The sequence below is a fragment of the Manis pentadactyla genome, chromosome 14, assembly GCF_030020395.1.
Source record: "Manis pentadactyla isolate mManPen7 chromosome 14, mManPen7.hap1, whole genome shotgun sequence".
Classification (NCBI taxonomy): Eukaryota; Metazoa; Chordata; class Mammalia; order Pholidota; family Manidae; genus Manis; species Manis pentadactyla.
Window position 1 is genome coordinate 15,380,097 of NC_080032.1, and position 23,262 is coordinate 15,403,358.

The 23,262-nt window shown below is 41.4% G+C and overlaps 1 protein-coding gene across 3 annotated transcripts in view; it reads right to left on the reverse strand.

The window, feature by feature from the left end:
* Nucleotides 1–23,262, reverse strand: part of TMEM233 (transmembrane protein 233) — a 32,946-nt gene that overhangs the window by 8,259 nt on the left and 1,425 nt on the right. For 2 of the 3 annotated variants that reach the window (XR_008993675.1, XM_036929485.2), the window contains exon 2: nucleotides 1,018–1,154. Coding sequence is in view for 2 of the 3 variants with exons in the window: in XM_036929485.2 (XP_036785380.1) it covers nucleotides 1,018–1,154 (137 nt within the window). In the remaining variant the exon portion in view is untranslated. Of the gene's footprint in view, nucleotides 1–1,017; nucleotides 1,155–22,135; nucleotides 23,259–23,262 lie in introns of those variants that run through there. The other variant, XM_036929486.2, reaches the window with a different exon arrangement.

Here is a 23,262-nt window from a genome sequence, read left to right on the forward strand (position 1 = left end):
AAAGATTTCTCGGAGTTCTTATCTGCCTTGCCAGTAGCTTCACAGTAAAACAGAGATGGGCCTGGGCTTGCCATATCTGGATCTTGGATGTCCACCATGTGACCTTGCCCTCTGTCAAACCTCTGATGAAAATGTCATTGATTCTAGAAGATGGAGCCCATGCCAGCTGGTTAGAGACATCAGAATAAATCTGTCTAAATCCAGACAGAAATGTCACCAGCATCCATCTCTTTATGAGATGAAAACTCATTGGCAATACCAAAAATATGTGGTGACCCTTCTGCCCTTAACCTAAGAACAGATGGTCTTATTGAATGGAAAATCATGTGGGAAATCATTTAGCAGGTCAGATGATAAGGCAGAGAAAATAATATTAAATATGCTACTTACTCTCCCACATTTCCCACTCTCTCACCAACAGGTAGAACTAAGTGGCTGGTTTTAGCCAGTAAATTATGGGCTAAATGACCAGAGCTGAGACAGAGAATGCGGAATTCTCTGGTTTTTTTCTCTCTTGCCTTAGCCTGAGGAGACCTCATGTTCTAGATCAGACATTGGAAAACTACCAGTGGGCCAACCCATGGTACCCATGGGCCAACTACCTGTTTTTTTTAAAAGTGTTATTGAACACAGCCACACCCATTCATTTTCACATTATACGTATGGCTGCTTTTGTGCTAAAATGGTGGAGTTAAGTAGCTGCAACTAGGATGGTGATAGAGGCCTGAAATATTTACTATCTGACTTGTTATAGAAAAAGTTTGTTGACTCCTTCCTGTTCTAGACAGAGCAGCTCCAAGGTGATGGAGCTTCGGAAAGCCCGGGCTCTTGGGGACGTGGGCGGGGAGGTCCCTCCACAAACTAACGCAGCCCCTTAACATGCGTGAAGAAAAGAAGTGAAAACTCTTGCTTGGGATCGTTTGTTACCAGAGTGTAACCTAGCGTATCCTCATAAATTCTAACAGGCATTCAAGAAAAGGCATTTTACATCAGGGGGGGGTCAAAAAGCCGACTTACTTCCTCGTGAAGTGTACTGCACAGGAAATAGCGATGATGAGAAGGCCGATGATGATGGAGGCAATGGCCACCCACTTGGCGTTCCTCCCGAGACGCTTGGATCCTTCGATGTCCCCATCGTTGTAGCTGTTCAGAGACTAGGGGACACAAGGAAAGAGCTGGTGATAACAGACAACCGAGAGAAAAGACATGTGCTTCTCGGGCTGATATCAGCAGGCAACACATTATCCCCTCCTCCAGGAAGCCTTCCCTGAGCTCCGTGGCTGAGTTAACTTTCCCTTCTGTATTCCCTGATTCCTTTCATCTCGGTATTTACCATAGCATATTAAAGTGATGGGGCCTCTCAGATTAGAGTATAAGTGCCACGTGGACAAGGATCATTACCTACCTTGTTCAGCCCAGTATACCAGGGCCCAGCGCAAAGTTTGCCTTCTAGAAGATGCTTGATAAATATTTGTAGAATGAAAGGATGAATGGATATTCTGTCTCACCCACTAGAACAGGGGTTTGTAAACTATGGCCTATGGGCCAAATCCAGCCTGCTGTTTTTGTCAATAAAATTTGTTTGGAACACAGCCACTCTCATAGGTTTATTATTGCCTGTGGCCTCTTTTTGTGCTATGACAACTTGAGTAGCTGGGACAGAGACCATACCGCCAGCAAGGCCTAAAATACTATTTGGCCCATTACGGTAAAAGTTCACCTATTCCTGCATTGAAGGTCAATCCTTGAGGTCAGGGACCTTGGCTGGACTGTTTACCTCCATGCCCAAGCCAAGCTGTCATTCAACTGGTACCAACTCACATGGTTTTCCCAGCAGTTAAAATACGGAAATGTTTCTGTACTGGCTGGTAAATAGCAGCCACCTCTCCCTGTGTCTCAGCCATCTTGGCCCCTCCTCTGAATTCCCCCAGACTTCCTCATGATACAGCAACTTAAAGGTGACCACTGGGCCCAACAGAGCATCCCTACTGATCTGAGCTCCTGCCAGACTTGATAAATATTTTAAAATTGCCTGTTTTTCTAGTACTTTGAGCAAGCATCTGGTATACTATTGGAGCTCAAGGAAGAGGTATTGGGTGAATGGGTGAATGAATAAGTCCGTTTTCCTATAGAATGTAAGTTCATTGAAGGCATCATGGGGTCCCCCTAGAACCTAGCCTAGTGCCAGGCAAAGTAGAGGTGCTCAGAGAACATTTACTGCTGAGCTAGAGGCCAGGCCAGCTGAGCAGTCTTATAATAAGTCTTCTTTATCATAACTCCCGCTGCTGAGCATCTCCCCAAAGTTGCACTGCCACTCAAATAAGCCTGGGAATATGTAGTCATAAGTATGGACAGATGGACAGAGGGACACAATTGGTGCAGTGGGCCGTAGATGTCAGTGGGAACTCTATTCTTGATCCTGAAGTCACAGAAATTCAGTAATAATTGCTCTTCTTCCTGGATGATTAAGGGGGATGAGGCATATGCAGGCAATTACAAAGCCAGAGAAACACCCAGTATACCACAGAGCTTTCTGCTTCCAGAGCTTTCCATTAATTCTTGGATTCCAGCCACCTCAGTCAGCAACAGGCTGGGAGACTCAGCAATGAGAGGACTAGCTTTCAGATCTCTGTGTGAATGGGAAAACGGGACCCTGCAGTGACATCAGCGACTGCCAGCAGGGTGAGTTCCAGAATTCCCAGTCCTGAATTCTGGAGTTCTCAATCCTAGGTGCTCATCAGAAACAGCTAGCATTAAAAACAACAACAACAAAAAAACCCCACATGGCTGGATCTGTCTGGAAGAGATTCTGATTTAACTGGTGTGGAGACCAGCCAGCAGTGTTAAAAAAAAATTGTGGTGAAATATACATTTATATATAAAGATTTACCATTTCTACTCTTTTTTGAGTGTGTAATTCAGTGGTGTTTAGTACATTCACATTCTTGTGCACCATCTCCATCATCCATCATCTCAAACTGAACGTCTGCACCCATTGAACACTAGCTCCCTATTCCCTCTCCCCCAGCCCTGGGCACCCACCATTCTCCTTCCTGTCTCTGTGGATTTTATTACTCTAGGTCCCTTGGATAAGTGGAATCATACACTATTTGTCCTTTTGTGTCTGATTTCTTTCACTTAGCATAATGTCTTCAAGATTCATCCGTGTTGTAGCATGTGTCAGAACTTCCTTCATTTCTAAGACTGAATAATAGTCCGTTGGATGAATATAGCACATTTTATTTATCCATCTGCTGATGAATATTTGGTTGTTGCCACAGTATGTTTTTTTTTTTTTTAAAAGCTTCTTAGGGTTGGAAACCTTTGGTCTAGGCAGCTATCCTTTATGTCCTGCAAGGTCAAGATGCTCGCCACCTTAACATTTCCCCCAAGGGAGTGTGTAACACGGCATTGGCTCGAAACTCAGAGGGAACTGGGATTAAATTCCATGTGTTATCAGCTGTGAGAATTAGAGCAAGTTACCAAGCCTCCTAAGTCTCGGGGTCCCTATCTGTATTGGGGACAATAGTAAGAGCACCTTTATCACACTGGAGGAGCCAATGAGTAAGCGCGTGCAAATGGTTAACACTGGCCCACGGGTTGGGTAAATATAGGGATAAAAGGTGAGGGGCAGGATGAGGGTGGGAGGCTTTGGAACTCTCAGATTTCGCTCTGAGGGACTTCACTGGTTGGGGGTCTCAGGGTTCAGGGTGGAGATCTAACAATGAGGCGGGAACCAATTCCTCCCTCCCCATTCATTGGCTGTCATTCTTTTCTTCTCCCAGTGGGAGCCACACGCTCAGGGACTCCTGGCAGATGCTGCAGACTGAAGTGGTGGAAATGGGTTTTAGAGAAACACATAGTTTATCAATCTTTTTCTGAAGAGGTTAGAAAGCAAACTATCCCATCTATCGTGGAAGAACTAGAAAGAAATGGGATGGCTTAGATATTTAAAATGTACATGATCGTATCAGTTCTTTTAGAATTTACAAATGAAGTCTGTGAACATGGACAGCATCCAAATGCCACAGAAACTTACACAAGAAAATAGGACACCTCCTCCCAATCCTATTTCCCAGAGATAACCATTGTTTGCTTCTAAAATCATTTTTCCCACAGATAATATGAAAGGAAAACTGCCAATTTCTCCTGCTTCCATTATGACTCAGCACATCATGTATTGCTGTCAAGATAAAGAAACAGCAATTTGCACCCTGAGATAAACCAAGAATAACAGGGTCAGTCTAGCTGCATCCCTCCAGTATTAAAACCTTGGGTATTTCCCATAAATCTTAGCAAAGACACCTTCATCCCTATGTTGGTGCCTAACATAGGTCACTTCCTTTGTGGGTACTGTAATCTCTTGAGAAAGACACTCTTTTGCTTTGTAAATCTTGGTAACCTTGGCAACTTTGCATTTATTGCCTTCAAAAACTTGTGCTTTTTCTTTGGCTAGCTGGTTGCTTGGAAGCTGGGCTTCCATGCATTTCTTTACAAGTAAATTTTTGTTCTTTTCCAAATGTTTTAGCCTCTGAGTTTTTCTTTGACAGGATCCGAATTATAGCAGAGAATATTGATTGAGCATTTCTTTTGTACCAGGCAGGGTTTAAATTTTTTTCAAGGCTGATCTCATCAGTCCTCATAACAACCCTATGAGGTAGATGCTTTATTGTTTCCATGTGACTGATGGAAAAATCGAGGCACAGAGAGGTTGAAGCGGTTTGTCCAAAGTTACACAGCTAGTTTGGTGTAGTGTGTGTGTGTGTGTGTGTGTATACATACTATCTATATATAAACACACTATATAGTGTTATACACACATACACATGGGCACACACACACTCAGTTTTTTATTGTTTTCTTTTTATTCCAAAAATATGAATAGTCCTGTACCATACTTGTTCTGCAACATGTGTTTTCCCATTAACATAGGTTGGGCCACTTTCCAAGTGAGTGTTCTTTGGTCTGAATTATATTGAGAGAGTTCTTTACGTTGCATTGTCCTCCCATTCTTGGGGAAAATCTTAATTTGTCACAGCACATTTTTAGGGTAACTTTTTGTTTTCAAACAGCTTCAAACCTACAGTAAGATTGCTAGCATAGTTATCTTATTATTTTTAGTGGCTTTGTTTTTGTCACTGAATTGGTCATATGTCACCAACAGACACTTCAGTTATTTAGTTTTTTGCCATTACACAATAGGCTGCAGTGGACATCCTTATTCAAATATTTTTGCACACATTTGAGCCTTTCCTTAGGATGAATTCCTAGGCATGGGATTGCTGAGTCAAGGGTAGATGTTTTTACATTTGAAGAGATAGAGTCAAACTGCCTGTAAAAAAAGCTACACAAATTTACACTCCCACTAACGGTGTTTAAAGTGCCCTTTCCCTTACATCCTTGCCAATGCTGTATATTATCAATCTAATTTTTTGTCATTCTGATAGGTGAAAAAGAATCTTAAAATTACATTTCTTTGATTAAAGGTGAGATTGAGCTCTCTGTACATCCTTCAGCCCTCTGCCCAAATGTTATCTTAGGGAAACTTTCTCAGACCAGCATATCAGTCCTTGGTGACTAATACAGTGCCTGAAACATAGAAGGAAATCAATAAATACTCGCTGTATGGATGAATGTTTATTGGTCTAATGCAGTTCTTGATGAATTTTTTACAACTATCCTTTGTCCAGTTTTCTATTGGTTGTCTTTTTATCATTGGTTTATGGGGACTTTTTACATATTATAAGTCAGTGCTGTGCAATAGAAATATAATGGGAGCTACATATATAATTTTAAATGTTCTAGTAGCCACATTAAAAGAATTAAAATAAATAGGTAAAATTAACCTTCATAATATATATTTTATTTAACCCAACATGTCCAAAATATTATAAAACTTGTGGTATTGGCCATATTTCAAGTACTCCGTAGTCACATGTGGCTGGTGGGAACTGTACTGTATAGCACAGCAGATAATCTGTTATATACACTACAGAATTTTCTCCCAGCTTCTCCTGGTCCTTTGTCTTTTTTCCCCCAGATTATAACTTCTATTTTGATATAGATTAAGGCTTACCGTAAGTAGCAAAGATAGGACCAAGACGGTACTCCACCCAAGCTTCCCCTCATGAGATCTTACATTAACCACAGTACTTTGTCAAAACCAAGAAACTGACATTGGTATGATACTATGAACTTTGGTATATATCTTATTCAGATTTCACCAGTTTTTACTTTGTTTTTTTGTACGTGTATAGTTCTATGAAATTTTGCCTCATGTAGATTGAAGTGATGATTGCCGTGTTACCCCTTGTAAGCCACACCCTTCCTCCATGTCCATTGTCTTTTGGCTTATATTTGTGGTGCTTGGACATTGCCTGGAGTTCCTTCTGAGCTGTAAACTTCAAAATTTCATAAACCAACCACCCTTATTTTAAGGTGCTAGGGAGCAAGTTGCTATGTCTGTTCACTGTCCATAGTTTCTTACCAGTTTTTATTTTCCTTTGTGAGGCAAATGAACCTGTCTTGGAGGGTAGAACAAATGGGCTCTCATCACACCTTTTATAAGGCACTTAGGTCTCCTGACCAGTGCCTTTTCCCTTTCCTCTGAGCCTGAGCTTATGCTGGCAAAATGTAACAGTCATTACAAAACCTAGTAAGAGCATCCGGGTCTTGGTCAGCTGCCTTGAGTCAGCAAAGGTCACACTTCAACAGAAAAGTGAGCAAGTGCCTTCCTCCTGTAGTAAATACTAATGACACCATGGTCACTGCATCTAGTTATTTCAAGCTTATTTATACATCTCTTCCCTGGATAGACACATGATACTCAGCTCCATGGAAGGAAGGTTGGTCAGGAGCCAGAAATGAGGTTGACTAACGTTTCCATGCCCAATCCCAGGAAAGCTGCAGCAGAGAGCAGCAAGACTGGGTCATGAGGCTGTGCAGCCAAGCCTCGTGGCTACCTGTCAGAAGGTCCAGGCAGCTCGTGGTATCCACACTTCTAAGAAGGAGAGACCTGGTATGACCGCATAAAGTTTGATAACTAGAGTTGAACACCAGTGGATCCAATGTTCTAGGAAGTTGTGACATTACATCAAATGGTAAAACTGCTCCACTCTTCTGAGCCAAGACAATGTGGAAAGTACTTTGTCCTTTCTCTCTGGTCTTTGAGCAGAACTCTTGCTGCATCCCACATGATACCAGATGAGAATGAAACATCACCTATGGGGTGGCTGCGAAGTACATTTGCTGATGAAACTCCCCAAAGTTATGCTTTTATATTCTTCTGTGTTGGTGGTTCCCAACCCTGGCTGCACCTTAGAATTCCCTGGAGGAGCTTTAAAAAATTCCTATGCCCAAGCCCCATCCCAGACAAATTGAATCAGGATCTCTGGGGTTGGGACTCCAACATTAGTACTTTTTTAAAAGCTTCTGAGGTCATTCTGAGGTGAGTGGAGACCCACTATCCTAGGTGGACAGCCATTCATTCATTCAGAAACTATTTACTAAGCACCAACTATGTTCCAGGCCCTGCTCCCTGCCTACATGGAGCTTCTTCTCTGAAAATAGGTAGGTAAACATTCAAATAAATAAAATGATTCTAGAATATTTAAAAGGTAATAAAAAATGGGAATTAGAGAGGAAGCTCTTACTGAGGTGGGAGCAGGCAGACCCAGATTCTAAGACTTGAGAAGGAGGCAGGGGGAGAGTCTCCCTGGCAGAGACTGTGCAACGGCAAAGGTGTAGGGGTGGGAAATCATTTTTTTTGTTGAAGACCCTCAAGAAAAGCCAGTATAATTGAAATGTAGGAGCAAAAGAGGGAGGAGAGAGAGAGAGATGGGGCTGGAGGTGAAGCCAGGGGCTGTTAGCAGTAATAATAATGAAGTCTCATGTTAAAATAACATTCAAGGGGTACCTTTTCTGGGCCAGGCCCTGGACCAACCACTTTGTGTCATCATATAATTGAGTCCTCACAGGAATACATTTTATATCCCATTTTACAGCTGAGAAAACTGAGACTCGAGAGAGGGAAGCAAATAATGTCTCTGCTTTCAAAGGCAACTTACTAAAGGAGCTATAAACTTAAGCCAATGATAGTAAGTTCCTTAACAAAACCCTTACAGTAACTAATTCATTATGTCCAAAAGAACCTAAGAGCCAAATTCCAGGCACTGTTGATAACTCTGTACCAGGTAGCTGATTTAACTTAAATGGAATAAACAGTTGGTCACTGATTAAAAAAATAGGGCAAGTATATCTCTAATCTGTGCTACTGATCTCCCTGTCAAAAATGCATTCATTTTGTTTGTTCTTGTCTACCACCAAATGTGCTCAGGATTTGCACATTCACCCTCAAAAAACTATTAGCCCCCAAACACAAAATAATAACAATGGAAGCCATTGTCAGTTATTTTTTATTTTGCCTTCCTGGTCATTATGGATTAAATGAGCTAATGCACAGAAAGTGCTTAGAGCCATGCTTGGGAAATAGTATCAATAAGCATTAGCTATTATATTCTATTAGTATCATGTCATACTTTGATTGATGAAAATGAAAACAAATGAGCTATTAAACATACTTCAATGTGTTCTACATTCCCCTTGCTCAGTCGTGCTCCCTTATGACTGTGCCCAGCTTTAAGATCAAAACCCTCAATAAAAACTGAGAGTTCTGCCACTAAGTCCTCTTCGTCCTTGGTGAGGCACAGAAGGCAGGTTTCTGTCACCCGAGACAGGGAACTGCGTGAAGTCTTAGCAGCCAGTGACACCTTAGAGGGAGGTAGCATTTCTGGTAGGATCCTGATGCCTGATAATACCTTAGGAGAACCGGGTGTAAGTCACTAGTGTGGGTGAAAGAGCTGGAAGCCACAGGTGCCTCTGAAACCTCTCTGGCTTCCTGTTACCCTTGATATACTCACATTCTTAACTGTGGCCTCCGGTTCTGGCCCCTGCAAGCGTCTCCACCTCTTTAGGAGCTTTCCTCCTAGCTCACCACCTTCCTCCTTCCTGCCCGCCACCCCCCTTCCTCCAGGCCACTTCCTCTGCTTGGAACCTCTTCCTTCTCGGCCTCTGGCCGCCAGTGTCTGTAAATCTTCCGTCTCATCTTACACATCAGCTTCCTCGGGCCAGTCTCCTCAGGCCACCTCATCTTAAATAGGTACTTGACCTAAGCTCAGACTCAGCCTTGGTTTGTTTCTTTCATGGCTGCTGATGTGTCTCACAGTTATTTTACTCTGTTGCTTATTGAGGGCCTGACTCCACTCCCAAGAAGCTCCATGAAGGAAGGCACACCCCATTTCTCTTTACTCACCACTATTTTCAGTGACTAATAGAGGCTCTGATACTTAGCATTCCCTTAATTCCCTTATATGAGGATGGACTGACAGAAAAGCAGACAGATACACAAACAAAGCAAAAACAAACACTGAACCAAAACAACTGGTCAGCTTGACTTTCTGACCAAGGGAACCAGCTATGTTGGCACTGGCAGAACAGAGGGCAAACTGAGTCACCTAACTGCTGTGTCTGAGTTCTGGAAGGGTGGACTTCTGCCTTAGAATGGCGGACATGGGCTTGCTGTCTGAATGACCAGAGGAATTTTTGGCTTTAAGTCAAGTGCTTGTGAAAGAATTCCAGCCTTTAACCTTCATTGCATCAGCCAAAGTCACTGCTAATTCTTCACATAAATGGAATGCCCCTCAATATTTGCATAATTGCATATGAATTGTGCTATGCCCCATTTTATTACAGATAATTTTATACAGTAGGCATGTGGATCTTTAATATGGCAGTAGCTGAAATTGAAGGAATACAAGGCCTTGAAGGAATGGCTCTGAGATTAGGATTTCACTTAATCTTGAAAACAATGCAGAGAGGTCTGCATTACCAATCCAATGAATAAGTGGGAAAACCTAGGCTCAGCAGTTAGGGGAAGGGGCAGAGCTGGGATTCAACTCAGGATTGAGTGCAGAGCCTGGACCTGCCTTTGAATCTGTTGCCAGCCCAGTGTTCATGTTGGGGACCAAAGGAGAGTATGGCTACACGCAAAAAAGCAGAAGAGTGGTTTCACTAAAAATTCTGCAACACACAGATGCAAGCCCCCAAAAGGTTCACAAAGCAGTGAAAGAAGCAAGGCCCACACAGGCCACTACAGGGGAGGAAATATTTGCAAATTACATATCCAATAAGGGACTTGTATCCAAAATATATAAAGAAACCTTAGAACTCAACAATAAAATGTCAACACAATTAAAAGTGGGCCAAAGATCTGAATATACATTTCTCCAAACAAGATATACAGATGGCCAATAAGCACTTGAAAATATGCTCAATACCATTAGTCATTAGGGAAATGCAAATCTCAACCACAATGAGATACCCAGTAGAATGACTACAATAAGAAAGATAGACAATGAGAAGGGTTACTAAGGATGCAGAAACTGGAAGCCTTGTCCATATAAATGTAAAATGGTGCAGCTGCTTTGGAAACAGTCTGGTGGTTCCTCAGAAACTGAAACAGAGTTACCATACGACCCAACAATTCCTCTCCTGGGTATATACCAAAGAAAACTGAAAACACATGTTCATATAAAAACGTGTACATGAATGTTCATAGCAGCTTTATTTATAATAGCCAAAAAAATGGAATCCCTCCAAATGTCCATCAACAAATGCATGGAAAAACAAAATGGTACGTCCATACAATGGAATATTATTCAGCCTGAAAAAGAGGGAAGTGCTGAGCCCTGTGATAACATGGATGAACCTTGAAAAATATGATGCTAAGTGAAAGAAACCAGCTATGGAAGATCATATAATGTTTGATCCCATTTATACGAACTTTCCAGAGTAGGTAAATTCGTAGAGACTGAAAGCATAATAGTAGTTGCCAGGGGCAGGGAAGGAGGGTGAATGGGGAGTGACTGATAATGAGTATGGGATTTCTTTTTTGTGGTGATAAAAATTTATTGGAATTGAATGGTGGGGATGATTGCACAACCTTGTGGAGATACTAAAAACCACTAAGCTGTACCCTGTTGTGTTTGCTTTTAAAAAGGAAACAAGACCCAGTGACAGAGCTTTTACACCTTCAGAGCTCCAGGGGACCAATGATGGAGCCCAAAGAAGTTGGTGGGGACTGACAAGAGATGGTGGCAGGGCTTAGAAGCAGCCTGGGGGCACCTGACAGTTACCCCAGTGCCCACTGGAAGTAGCATACAGGTCCCACAAATGTTAAGAATAGATCTGATTTTTGTGTGAGCAGGTGGGAAACACCTCCTAGAAATAGAGAAAGGGATTTTGCAAGGAGTTGACTTAGAAGGGAGAGACAAGAGCCTGTGAAACCTGGCCTATTGTTCATTCATGTTAAGCCTTGTTTACACCCAGATCATTAATGCCTTGGGAAACTGGGACCCAGACAAAAATAGATCCTGCCTCCTCAGTGACCAAATTGGTCCCAAGTAATGGTTTCTAGCTTGGAATGAAGGTTAAAGGAAGAGTAAAACAGCAGTTGATGTTAATGTGGGAGCGTGCTGGCTTGAGACCAGGACAAAGTAATGGTCTGTGAAGAGCTCTGTAGAACAGCCCCCTGGGAAACAGAAGCCTATCTCTCTCTTTTGTGGTCTGTTCTGGGATTCTTTCCTGGGGCAGTTAAATCTATCAATGTACAGGTAAATATTACATATTTATGATATATACATTATATAAAAACATTAACTAGTTTATGTGCACAACAGAATGTTGTTCAGTCATGAGAAAGAAGGAAATCCTGCCATTTGTGACAATACTGGTGGACGTTGAGGACATTATGCTAAGTGAGATAAGTCAGAGAAAGGCAAATGCTGGGTGATATCACTGATATATGGAATCTGAAAAAGCTAAACTTATGAAATTAGAGAAGAGGGGTGATTACCAGGGGCTGCAGTTTGGGGGATTTAGGGAGATGTTGTTTAAGGATACAGACTTGCAACTAGTAGATAAATAAGTCCTGGAGATCTTATGTACAACATAGTGACTACAGACAATACTGTTTTATAAACATCAAAGATCTAAGAGACTAGATCTTAATTCTTCCCCTCACCAAGAGTAAATGATAATTATGTGACATGACAGAGGTGTTAGCTAGTGCTACAACAGCAATCATATGGCAGCTTATAAATGTATCAAACCAACACATTATGCACCTGACACAAAATTGCATGTCAATTGTATCCCAATAAAAAATAAGTGGGAGGTGAGTTTCTGCTTAGGTAAAAATCCAATAAAATCGGACCCCCTAAAAACAGAACTTCTGACATTTTCCAAGCATTTACTTTGTGCCAGGGACTGTGCTAAGCTGTAGTTTCTCTATCCTTAGAGATTTTTATGACTAGAGCAAAGCACCAGAATAAGACAGCATTTGTCTTGAGTTAACTACAGAGCTGACCATTCCGGGTCATTAGAATGATTTAGAGCAAAAATCATCTTTTGAGGTGGAGGAGAATTCACTAATTTACAACCCCTTCCTCTTTCTGAAGGTTTTTTTTCTTTTCATCATTTTTAGAAAAGTCCTTATTTCTGACTAGAAATGAGGTCTAAATGTTTATTATTGGGAAATACCAAATTTTTATTACAGTAAAACTTGTAATTATAATAGCCAAGATTTATCAAGTAGGTAGTACATATTATCCCATTACATTCACACAACAATCCCTTGGAGGTAAATGATATTGTTTCCAATTTACAGATGAGGAAAATGAGGCTCAGAGGGTAAATAATTTCATCAGTGTCACAGCAGCAAACAGCAGAACCAGGATTCAAACCTGGATGGACCTGATAATAGAATTTGTGCTCTTAACCTTGATATTATAACCATCCAAAATCCTGCCACTTACAGAAAATCATCATAGACATTTTGGAATACTTTCCAGCCTTTCCCCCCTCCCCATTTATGTTCATGCACGTGAGAGTGTATATGGGTATGTGGGTACTTTTAATTGGTAAAGAATGTGAACCTCATTGCATATACAACTTTATATTCTGTCTTTTTCCTTCTGATTGTTCTTTAAACATTTAAACTGCATCATAAAAATTCTTCAAAAGCATGATTCTAACAGTTATGTAATATTCCATGTTATAAATGGATGTGTTATAATTTGCTTAGTCAGTCTCCTATGTTGGAATCAATATTTATACCCATCTCTAATTTGTCACATTTAAACCTCTACCACAATGACAAATATTAATTAAATAGTTACTTTGTGCCAGGCACTTTGCTTAATATTTATTAACTCATTTTATAATTCATCTTCATAATTGATGCTGGGATGAACATCTAATATATAATATTATGCCTCTCCATTTAGTTGATTAAAAAATATTAATCTCTTGGTGAAGTGTTCTTTGTATAGATCTTGCATATTTCCTAGATTTATTTCTGATACTGTAAAATTTGTTTGCCATTGTTTGATCTATTGTATGCCAATACTGAAATCCGAATTTTTTTTACAAGTGTTCCTTTTTCTTCAAAATACCTCTTCTCTCTTTCAAAGCCCTCCTCATCTTCATCATTCCTTTACTTCTAGCACATATTTGGCTCGTGGGAAGTAAGTGAGATTTTCTCTTTCTCTGCCTCTCTCTGTGTCTCCCTCTCTGCCTCTGTTTCTATCTGTTTCTCTCCTGTTCTCCCTGTCTCTCTCTCACACCCACATACACTTGTGTAGACTTACATCAATCCCTGATCAAAGTCTGAGATGCTTTTGCCCAAGTGTAAGAACTCTCTGTATAAATTAGTAGTGCCTTAGATCCCAAACTCCTAGACAGCAGGCTCCATCAAAATAGCTTGAAGGATGTGGGCACTTAGTAAATATTTTTAGTAATAATGTCGAAGTTCTCAGATGACTTTGGAATTTCTTGTTTAGATTTTGCTTGCTCCTAAAGGTAGTGCTGGGAATTCAGAGACTGGTCTTGCAGATCACATGGCACATTTTCTTGTCACCACCATTCATTCATTCATTCATTCATTCATGCTAGTCTCTTTCTATCTTGGGCTTCTGGGCTGTTTCCATAAGTATCTTCAAGGACAAGTGAGAATTGTCCTTTTGCCTACTTATCATTAAAACCAAAAAGCTAGGGAGGAATTCTGCCAGGCTTAATTGAGAGTATTTTATGATGTGTCCTATACTGATGGGCCAAGTCTATTAAAAGAGAAAGCTTTCAGAACATCAAAGATATGTTCCTATCAAAGGGCAAGGCATAGCCATCTGGTTATAATGCTGCAAGAGGCTACACTGTAAATTCCATGGGGGCAAGGACTGCTTGATTTTGTCCACTAGTTTCACCTTTCTAAGCCTCATTTCCACCTGGATAAATGGAGTGAACAGCTTTCTTGTGTCCCTTGCTGGGATTTTATAAGGCACAAGTTAAATTTTGTCCATTTGCTGGGATTTTGCAAACAACAAGTTAAATTTTGTTCATATACAAGTGCTTTGAGAAGTAAAGACATAGGAACAAATGTAATAATAATAATAATAGTAATATCACACTATCAAAATTACCCAAAACAAAGAACAAATGAAGACATCAGAAGAGGGTGTGAAATCTAAGCAGTCTCCTTCAGTTTGGGGTATAGAAGATAAGATATAAAGGGTAAAGGAAACAAAGACAAATGTCTGAATTTTACCTGTAGAAACAAAGAGAACAAGGGAGGAGGAACAGCAGCAAAAATGTGGCTAGGGAGACACATGAAAAATAACTGTGTTGGAAGAAATGGGGAGAGGTGGCTCTACAAGGCAAGATATTAGGGATGCAATACCCCCAGGTCAACAATGGCTCAACTCATTAAGAGGGAGAACCAGTATCATTAAGGACACTTTCCCAGAGTGTGCTTTGTGATACATTAGCCTCAGGCTCAAAGGATCCTGGACAACATGCTTAGGAAATATTCTAGGCTGTACTGTTCCACTGAAGGCACAATGGTTGGTCCAAGGTTCTAAGATGCCCCAAAGGAAAGGAAACGGTTCACTTTTATTTACTTGGCATTTGGTTTCTCAACTTCATTCCCCCCAGTCCCCACCTCTTTTTTGGTAAAACAACTAACATCAGGCAGAACCAGTTATCTGAGAAGCACAGTTTGGAAAGTGACTTACTTCTTGAACTTGCAGAACAGGAGGTTTTCACGTATGTGCAGGCTCATGCTCTGATGCCATCACCCTTCTGGATGAGCAGCTTTGAATGGAAGAGATTCATGTCCTGGACTAGCAAGGTGAGCACAGAGACCAGACTCCAAATGTGGACCCATTGGTTTGACGTGTGAGGATGTTGGTGAGCTCCAGACCAGCCAGGAAAATTATCCTTGGGAACCAAGGCTTGGCCAACCTCTCAGTGATCCTTGGCTTTAGACTGGGTCTCCTGGATAGTTTCCAAAAAGTTTTGGCAGAAATGCAGAACATAGCTGGGATGGGAGGGGAATTCTCACAGATAAAAGGCAGGAACAAATTGCCTCTGTTGCCATTCATTCATCAAACGTGTTACTTACTGACCATGTGCTCAGTGTTGTGCTAGGTGCTGCCGCTAGCAGGACAATCAAGAAAGCCTTCACAGAATGTTGAAACCACAATGTTGCTCATGTGAAACCTTTATAAGATTGTATATCAATGATATCTCAATAAAAAAGAAAAATAAAGACTTTGACCAGGAAAAAAAAAAAAAGAAGAAAGTCTTCACAGAGGAGGAGATTTTCCAGCTGAACTTTGAAAGAGGAGTGAAACCTCTATTTTAACAAGATCCTAAAGTTTGAGAAGCACTGTTCTAGGATGTGAGTCCTCCTACTGGCCTCTCCTTGATGATGATTTGAAGGTTTCCTCCAAATTCATTGTTAAAATTCACACATTATAGGTCAGAAATGGTTTGTTTATTAATTATTGGTAAACCGTACCTCAACCATGGCCTGTTCTACCAACATATTTAATAGCTGTTCTGTTATCTGCGCATTGTTTAATGAGTTGGGGAGAGTGGTTCTGGCTGGATTTCTTTTTTATTTCTCTTTTCCTTATTTAAAAAGAATTTTAGTATGGAAATGTTCAAACATATTAGAAAACCAACAGATTACTATAACGAATCCCCATGTTCCCATAGCCATCCATTAGTGGTCAACCTTTTTTTATGTTATATCTATATTGCCCATATTATGTTAGGAGAAAGCAGTTAAATCACTTACTCCAGAAATTATAGTGGCATTTAAAATATATTTTCTTTTACAGAAATAAAGATTAACATCTTGACACAGACGTAGTCTATAACTCCAATAATGTAGGACTGGAAAGATTCCTATAGCAGTTTAAATTCTCAGTTCCCAGTACCAAATGTCAGTGGCCACCCTCTGCCACATGGTGGGGAAACTTACACAACCAGCCAACAAGGCCAGGGCTGCTTGGACAACACGCATATCTGTAAAATCCATGGGTATCTTTAACAGAGCCCCCAACAATAACAGTCTTCAGGTAAGACCTTTATTATCTGGAACCATCTTAATGCTCTTCAGAACTTCAAGCTCTGAATTTATAAGAAGTAAGTCACAGGGGTCCATAATATTAATACTCCATGTCTCAGCTGATCAGCTGATAGTCACGTGGAAAGAGCTACAGAGGGTTAAGAGAATTCACTTCAAGAGACCCAGTGAACTACAATACTTAGAGCTCCAATCCAGCTTGTGAGCAGTGTTAAGCCTCCTGGGTCAACCACTGGGACCAAGACCTGTTATTTCCAAGTTCTGCCCTGGTCATCTGAAAAAAAAAAAAAAATTTCCCCTAACGTAACTGAGGTCCACTTGAAACATAGCTCCGATGGATGAGCAGCCCTGGTGGGACCTGGGTCAGATGGAAAGAACACCCAGATTGGTTTGTCTTTCATCCTGTGGGTATTTACTTTCTTTTTGACCACAGACCTTGTCTTCTGGAGTAGGTATGGTCAGGCTCTGGCAGGGCTGTAGCTTCCGGTGCCAGCCCACAGCCAGATAATGGATTTTGACAATGGCTTTAGACCACCTATTGTCAACTTCATCTTCTTTTGGGTTTATTTGACCCATTGCCTTGTTTTGAGGAGGATTTCTCTTTGACTCTTCTCTGTGTTGGATCCTTTTTTCTGGATCCTATGTCTTTTTCATTCTCGACTTACTCTCTTTTGGGGGGGAGCACATCCTCCCATATTTTTCTGAGAAAAGGTGTATGACTGATAATTTTCTGTTTCTGAGATCTTGAATGTCTGAAAATGTCTTTATTCTTTCCTCTGCCTTGAAGGATTGTTTGGCTGGGTCCAGAATTGAGGATGGAAAGAATTTGCCTTTAGGATTTTGAAGTCATTGTTTCACTACTTAGCTTTCAGCATTACTGATGAGAATTCCAAAGCCATTATGGATCCATATATGGCATGTTTCTTCTTTAAAGTTTGTAGGTTTGGAGAGAAATTTTATCCTTAAATATCTGACATTTCACCATGATGAGCTTTGGTGCATATCTTGTTTCATCCATTTTATTGGTAACTGAAAGACCCTTTTAACCTAGAAATGCATATGCTCAGTTCTGGAAATTTTTTCTCTGCTATTTATATGATAATTTCCTGTCTTCAATTTTCTCCCTTTTTAAAAACTTTCCGATTAAATGTTGGATTTCTGGGAATGATTCTCAAATTTTTTTGACTATTTCCATCTTCTTGGGGGAATATTTCCTTCCTCTTTTTTATTGTGGCAAAGTATACATAATATAAAACTCAACACTTTAACCACTTAAGTGTACAGTTCAGTGGTATTAAGTACATTCACAATTGTTGTGCAACCATCACCAGTATTCACCTTCAGAACTTTTCTAGCTTTCCAAGTTGAGACTCTGTACCCACTAACAATAATTCCCCATTCCCCTCTGCCTCCAGCCTCTGACAACCACCCTTCTACTTTCTGTCTCTTAGGAATTTGACTTTCTGTCTCCAGGTATCTCATATAAGTGGAATTATATAATATTTGTCCTTTTGTGACTGGCTTATTTTACTTAGCATAATGTCTTCAAGGTTTATCCATGTTGTAGCATGTGTCAGAATTTTCTTTCATTTCAAGGCTGAAGAACATTATATGTATATGTCACACTTTGTTTATCCATTCATCTGTTGATGGACTTTTGTGTTGCTTCCATATTTTCTCTTTTTTATTTTTGTATTACTTCCTTGAGGCTTCATCAACTTTAACTTCTCATCTTCCCACTGCTTTTTTTAAAAAAAAATCCATCCTAACATTTTTAATTTCCAAGAGCTCTGTTTTGCTTCTCTGATTTTTTCCCAACCTGTTCTTATTTTGTGGATACAACATGGTTTCTTATTTAAGGATTTTAATCATCTATTCTTGAAGTTCTTATCTATTTCTCGCATTATTTATTTCCTTACATTTAATTCCTTCCATAAACCATAGGTCTCTTAGTTCAGAAGAATTTCTCAAATGTCTATAATCTATGACTGACACTTCTTATTTGAAAGTAAGACAATGAAACACTTCCTGGAAGTTGGTATATGAGGATGGGGCTTGTTAAAGGGTGGCCATCCTGGGGTGATTGGGTGGGGATTTCATACTTTCTCTGGAGGACTTCTACATGTGTGTAGCTGCAGTTTTTCTTCTGATATGGTCATATCCTTGGAGAGAAATTCTCCATTCTCCTTCTTGGAATGTGGGCAAGAATGCCAAGTTGGGGCCAGCGGCCAGAGACTTCCTGGTTCAATATGCAGACTTTCACTAATCCCATGTTCAGGATGACACTTGAACTTTACTCTCAGCTGTGCCTGGTATCTACAGTCATTCTATTTAATTGCATCAGAGAGCAAATCTCCCATCTTGCATTAAGATTGTTGAGGAAACAGGTACCTAGTACATGGGGTCGCAGATGATCTCTGGTAGTTTACTGAATTCTTAAACAGACTTCCAAAGATTCCTCCTCTCCTCAGCCCTACCATTTATTCCTACCTTTAAAGGTGATATCTTCAGTTGGTATCTCCAATTTCTGAGTCTGTCTAGAGTTTTGCAGGGCAAACACTTCATTCTCATTGGTTCCTTCTTCTGCAGGATTTAGATTTCAGTGTTATCTACTCCCAAAAGTTAGTCAATCCTCAACTAGCCATTTTCCATCTTTTAAGGGATTGTCACTTCTCCAATCTCTTTTCCTATTCTCCCAATTTTTCCTTGGGTGTTTGTAGTCTTTTAAATTCACTGTCATTTTAAGTGGTTTCAGAAGGGAGTGGAGAAACAGATGTGTTCAATACTCCAACTGAACCAAAGTCTTCCTTGTTTCTTTGATATGGTTTAGTTTAGCATTTACTATTTGCCTTTAGGTTGTAACAATTACTTATTCCAGTGATGTATTTACTGGTCATTGCTTTTATTCTTATCAAATTTGCTAGTATCAATAAAAACAGAAAAACTGCTACTGAAAAGGCTAAACATATACATCACCAGCTTCATCATCACATCATCTTCATCACTTCCTGAGTTCTAGCTGTGTTCTAGGCAATGAAATGACAATACTTCACTTTTACTATTTAATGTCCATGACAGTCCTTGAGTAGGTACTCTGATCCCCTCCATTTTATAAAGGTGAAGAAAACTAAGCCTCAGACAGACTGAGCCACTTGCATGAAATCACAAAGGGAGCAAGTAGCAGAAAAGGCTTGAACCTCAATGGTTGGTCTCTAGACAGGTTCTGTAGATGTGAAGGAGAAGTTCTGACGAAAGAAGGTTTATCTATCACCCAATCCAATGTCATTGGCTGTTTTGTATGCACACTTAGAGTGACCAAACTGATCAACTGTGCAAGTGATTGTATCATAAAATCATCAAGAATGGAGGCTTGGCATGTACTCAACTTCGGGCTCTTGAGTCAGCAAATTCCAGCCACAAAACCAACAGATGGTAAATTCGACCTAAATTTGAAACACTCCTGCAACTTGCCTGGGAACCTTTCTTTTTCCAGATCCAGGAGGGCAGAGACCTGGATGATCTTTTATTTTTTTTAATTTTGATATCGTTAATGTACAATTACTTGAACAACATTATGGTTAGAATCATTACTTGTCTTCTCTGTATGTACTGCCTTTCCCGTGTCCCCACCCCCCTACATTATGTGTGCTAATCGTAATGCCCTGTTTTTCCCCTTACTGGATGATCTTATTTACCACTTGATAAATAAGGAGGTAAAGGAGTATCCTAATGCCTGGAACAGAGCCTGGCATATGATAGGTGCTCAATAAATAGTTGTAAAATAAACATTCTTTCTTCAGGGTCAATAGCTATATGGAAATTATGGGGTTCCTTTGAGATGGAATAAACAGAGGCAACCAGGGGTGGATGGGTACATGATGAATGAGGATTGAAAGCCAGCTCGGGCTCCACTTTCCAAGCTGTGTGCCCTGGTAAAGGGCTGCATCTGCATGGAGAGCAGGTGCCATTTTCGATTCATGCAAACATGCAATATGGGCTAGCAGTGACCCTGTATGGGGGGATGCATGTCCATACATGAGATACATGTCCCTGGAACTGAGTACAGGTTAAGTGCACTTTCAACAAATGGACTTCTAATTCATGGAGGAGGAACAAAGATGCCTGTGTTCATCATTGGCAGTGCTTGGCCCGCTAAAATACCTGATATTGTTCCAGTACAACAGCTGTGTTGTACTGATTCTCATCTGTGTTGCACTGCCTCACAATCAACTTTGTGATTTTATAGACAGCTTCTCAGACTTGGTTTAATAAATAAAGGCCTTGATTGTTTTGAGATTGTTGGCTCTTTTTACAGTTCTGGGAACTACTTATTTTGAGCCTTGTCCACATTTTCCATATAACCATGTTTAAGTCAGTTTTCATTATCTTACAGTGTTTCTTGATTGGGGTGCTGTTGATGGTTGGGGTAGGTCAGTTCTTCACTGGGAGTCAGTCCCCGGCTGTGCAGGACATTAGTACCCTCAGCCCTTTCCAACAAATGCCACTGGTGCCCCAAATCTTTGAGAAATCACAGATGCTCCCCAACATTTCCAAATACTTCTAGAACGGCACCACTCCCAGAAACGGTGTGCCTGAATTTATCACAAATGACAGGTAAGTGAGATGTGAAAATAGCTGGGCTTGCACATCACAAGGTAACTTAGGGAAAGCACACACCTGGCAGGGCTAGTCAGCCACCTTCCTCCTGCATGCTCTTCCTGTTCCTCTTGCTGGAGTCTTTATCAGGAAACTCGTCAAGCCCAGATCTCTACTGCTTCACTGAGAAAACATTTCCAGAACTTCAGAGGGAGTGCGACGAGGAGGGTATATAGGAAGCTCTTTTTAGCATTTGGGTTTCACTTATATGATGTTCTGTTTGTTTTCATATGTGACATATGATGTTTCCAGGCTCCAAACCTATCCATCTGTCTGACAATTATTGCATGTACCCAGCACAAGGCGGTGGCTTGACATACTTTGTTCTGTTTCCTCCGTAGAACCGTTTTGCTCAACATTAAACAGTTTTCACATTCTCTTTTCTAGATGAAGAAACCAAGGCTTTAAAACAGGCATGAAACTTGTCCATAGCTACCTTTCCCACTCCGGTGTCTGTGTTCTGGCAATAGAATGGTCTCTTGCTATAAAACTATTGAAAATGTCTTGAGGGAAGGAATGGGGATGAGGAGGTGAGAAAATGAGCCTTCTGTTCTAAGCACCTGCAAATCTTATTCCCCGGAACACACCGCGTGTGGCATCATTAGTATCCAACCTGTCAGCACCAGCTGGAGTGTTAGCTCATCCTGATCAATGGGGGGAAAAAGCCCTTGCAGGCAGTTTTCTAATTGGCACTGGGAAAGGGGTGAATTGGCTGCTCATTCATTAATAAACCAGGAGAGAGTGTGGGTGCCAGTGCTAGCCAGCCAGTCTGCTTCTGCCTTGAGAATCTGGCTGCTGATCCTCCCCAGTTTCACTGTAAAAGAAACCCAAATCTGGATATCTTGGGCAAGGAGGGAAGAGAGGAAACTGGCTTGGTGATCCTAAGGAACCTGATTAAGGTGACTTTCCAGGGCTCCAGTATGGAAAACAAGCAGCAGGAGTAAAGCAGACATCATGATCCATAAACACCACTCATGCACACACACATTCATTTCATATATTTATTGAGCATCTACCACCTGCCAGATTCTAACTTCTAAGGTGCTGAAGTTATAGTAACAACACCGAAAAACACCCTTGCCCTTACACAGTTTATATTCTAATGAGGGGTCACAGTAAGCATATTAGTAAGTAAAATAATATATCAGAGAGAAGTGCTTTGGGCACGAAACAGCAGGGAAGGGGGACTAGAGTTTGTAGGGATTTTGATTTTAAACTGATCAGTGAAGGCCTCAGAAAGTGACATTTGAGTAAATAATCTAATAACACTGTTGGGCACTGTATTAAGCACTTAAAGCGTGTTATCTCATTAATACAAACCCCCCAAGAAATATGGCTACGATTATTCCCATTTTACAGACAAAGTGACTGAGGTTAAGAGCGATGCAGTGATTTCCAGAGCTTACACAGCTAGTATGTGGTGGAACTAGGATTTGAACCCAGATAGTAGGAACTTGGCGGCTGTACGCTTCAATGTTGGTGCAGAGGGCCTACATACGGAGTTTGGGAAAGGACAAGATGCGCGTGCAAAAGGGCAAGTTGCCCGTGCAAATGAGATCTCTGTGTGTAACCAGAAGCGAATATGGTGCCACCCCCGAGCCAGTGTGGGAGGACTTGAATGAAGCAGGGTGCGGTGGCTCTCGATCTTCACTGCCCTCTCCCTGTCTGTGGCCGGGAGGCTCGGTCGCCAGGTGGGCTGGTGCGGGAGGGAGTTCTCTGCAAGGGTTGTCCAGGGACAGTGCCGGTCTGAACCTCACTCCACCGCCACCCCCGGGCCAGCTCCTCCAGTCAATAAGGCGAGGATTTCACGAGCGCGCACGGCCCTCCTGGTGGGGTTCGCCCGCCAGCTCCCACCTGAGCTGAAGAGGGCCGCGGGGGCGAGCTCCGGAAGGGCGAACTGGAAGCACAAGCTTCCTCTATCCAAGGGGCGAGCGGCGTCGGAGGCCAGCGCGCAAAGGGCATGCGGAGCCGCACCTGGCACGGAGGCCTCCACGCTTTGCCGGGAGCGTCCCGGGAGAAGGGCAGAGCGTTAGAGCGGCGCCGGGGGGCCTTCCGGGAACGCCAGGAGAGGCGGGATAGGCTGGTGCGCAGCAAATGAGCGAGGAACTCCGACGGGCTGG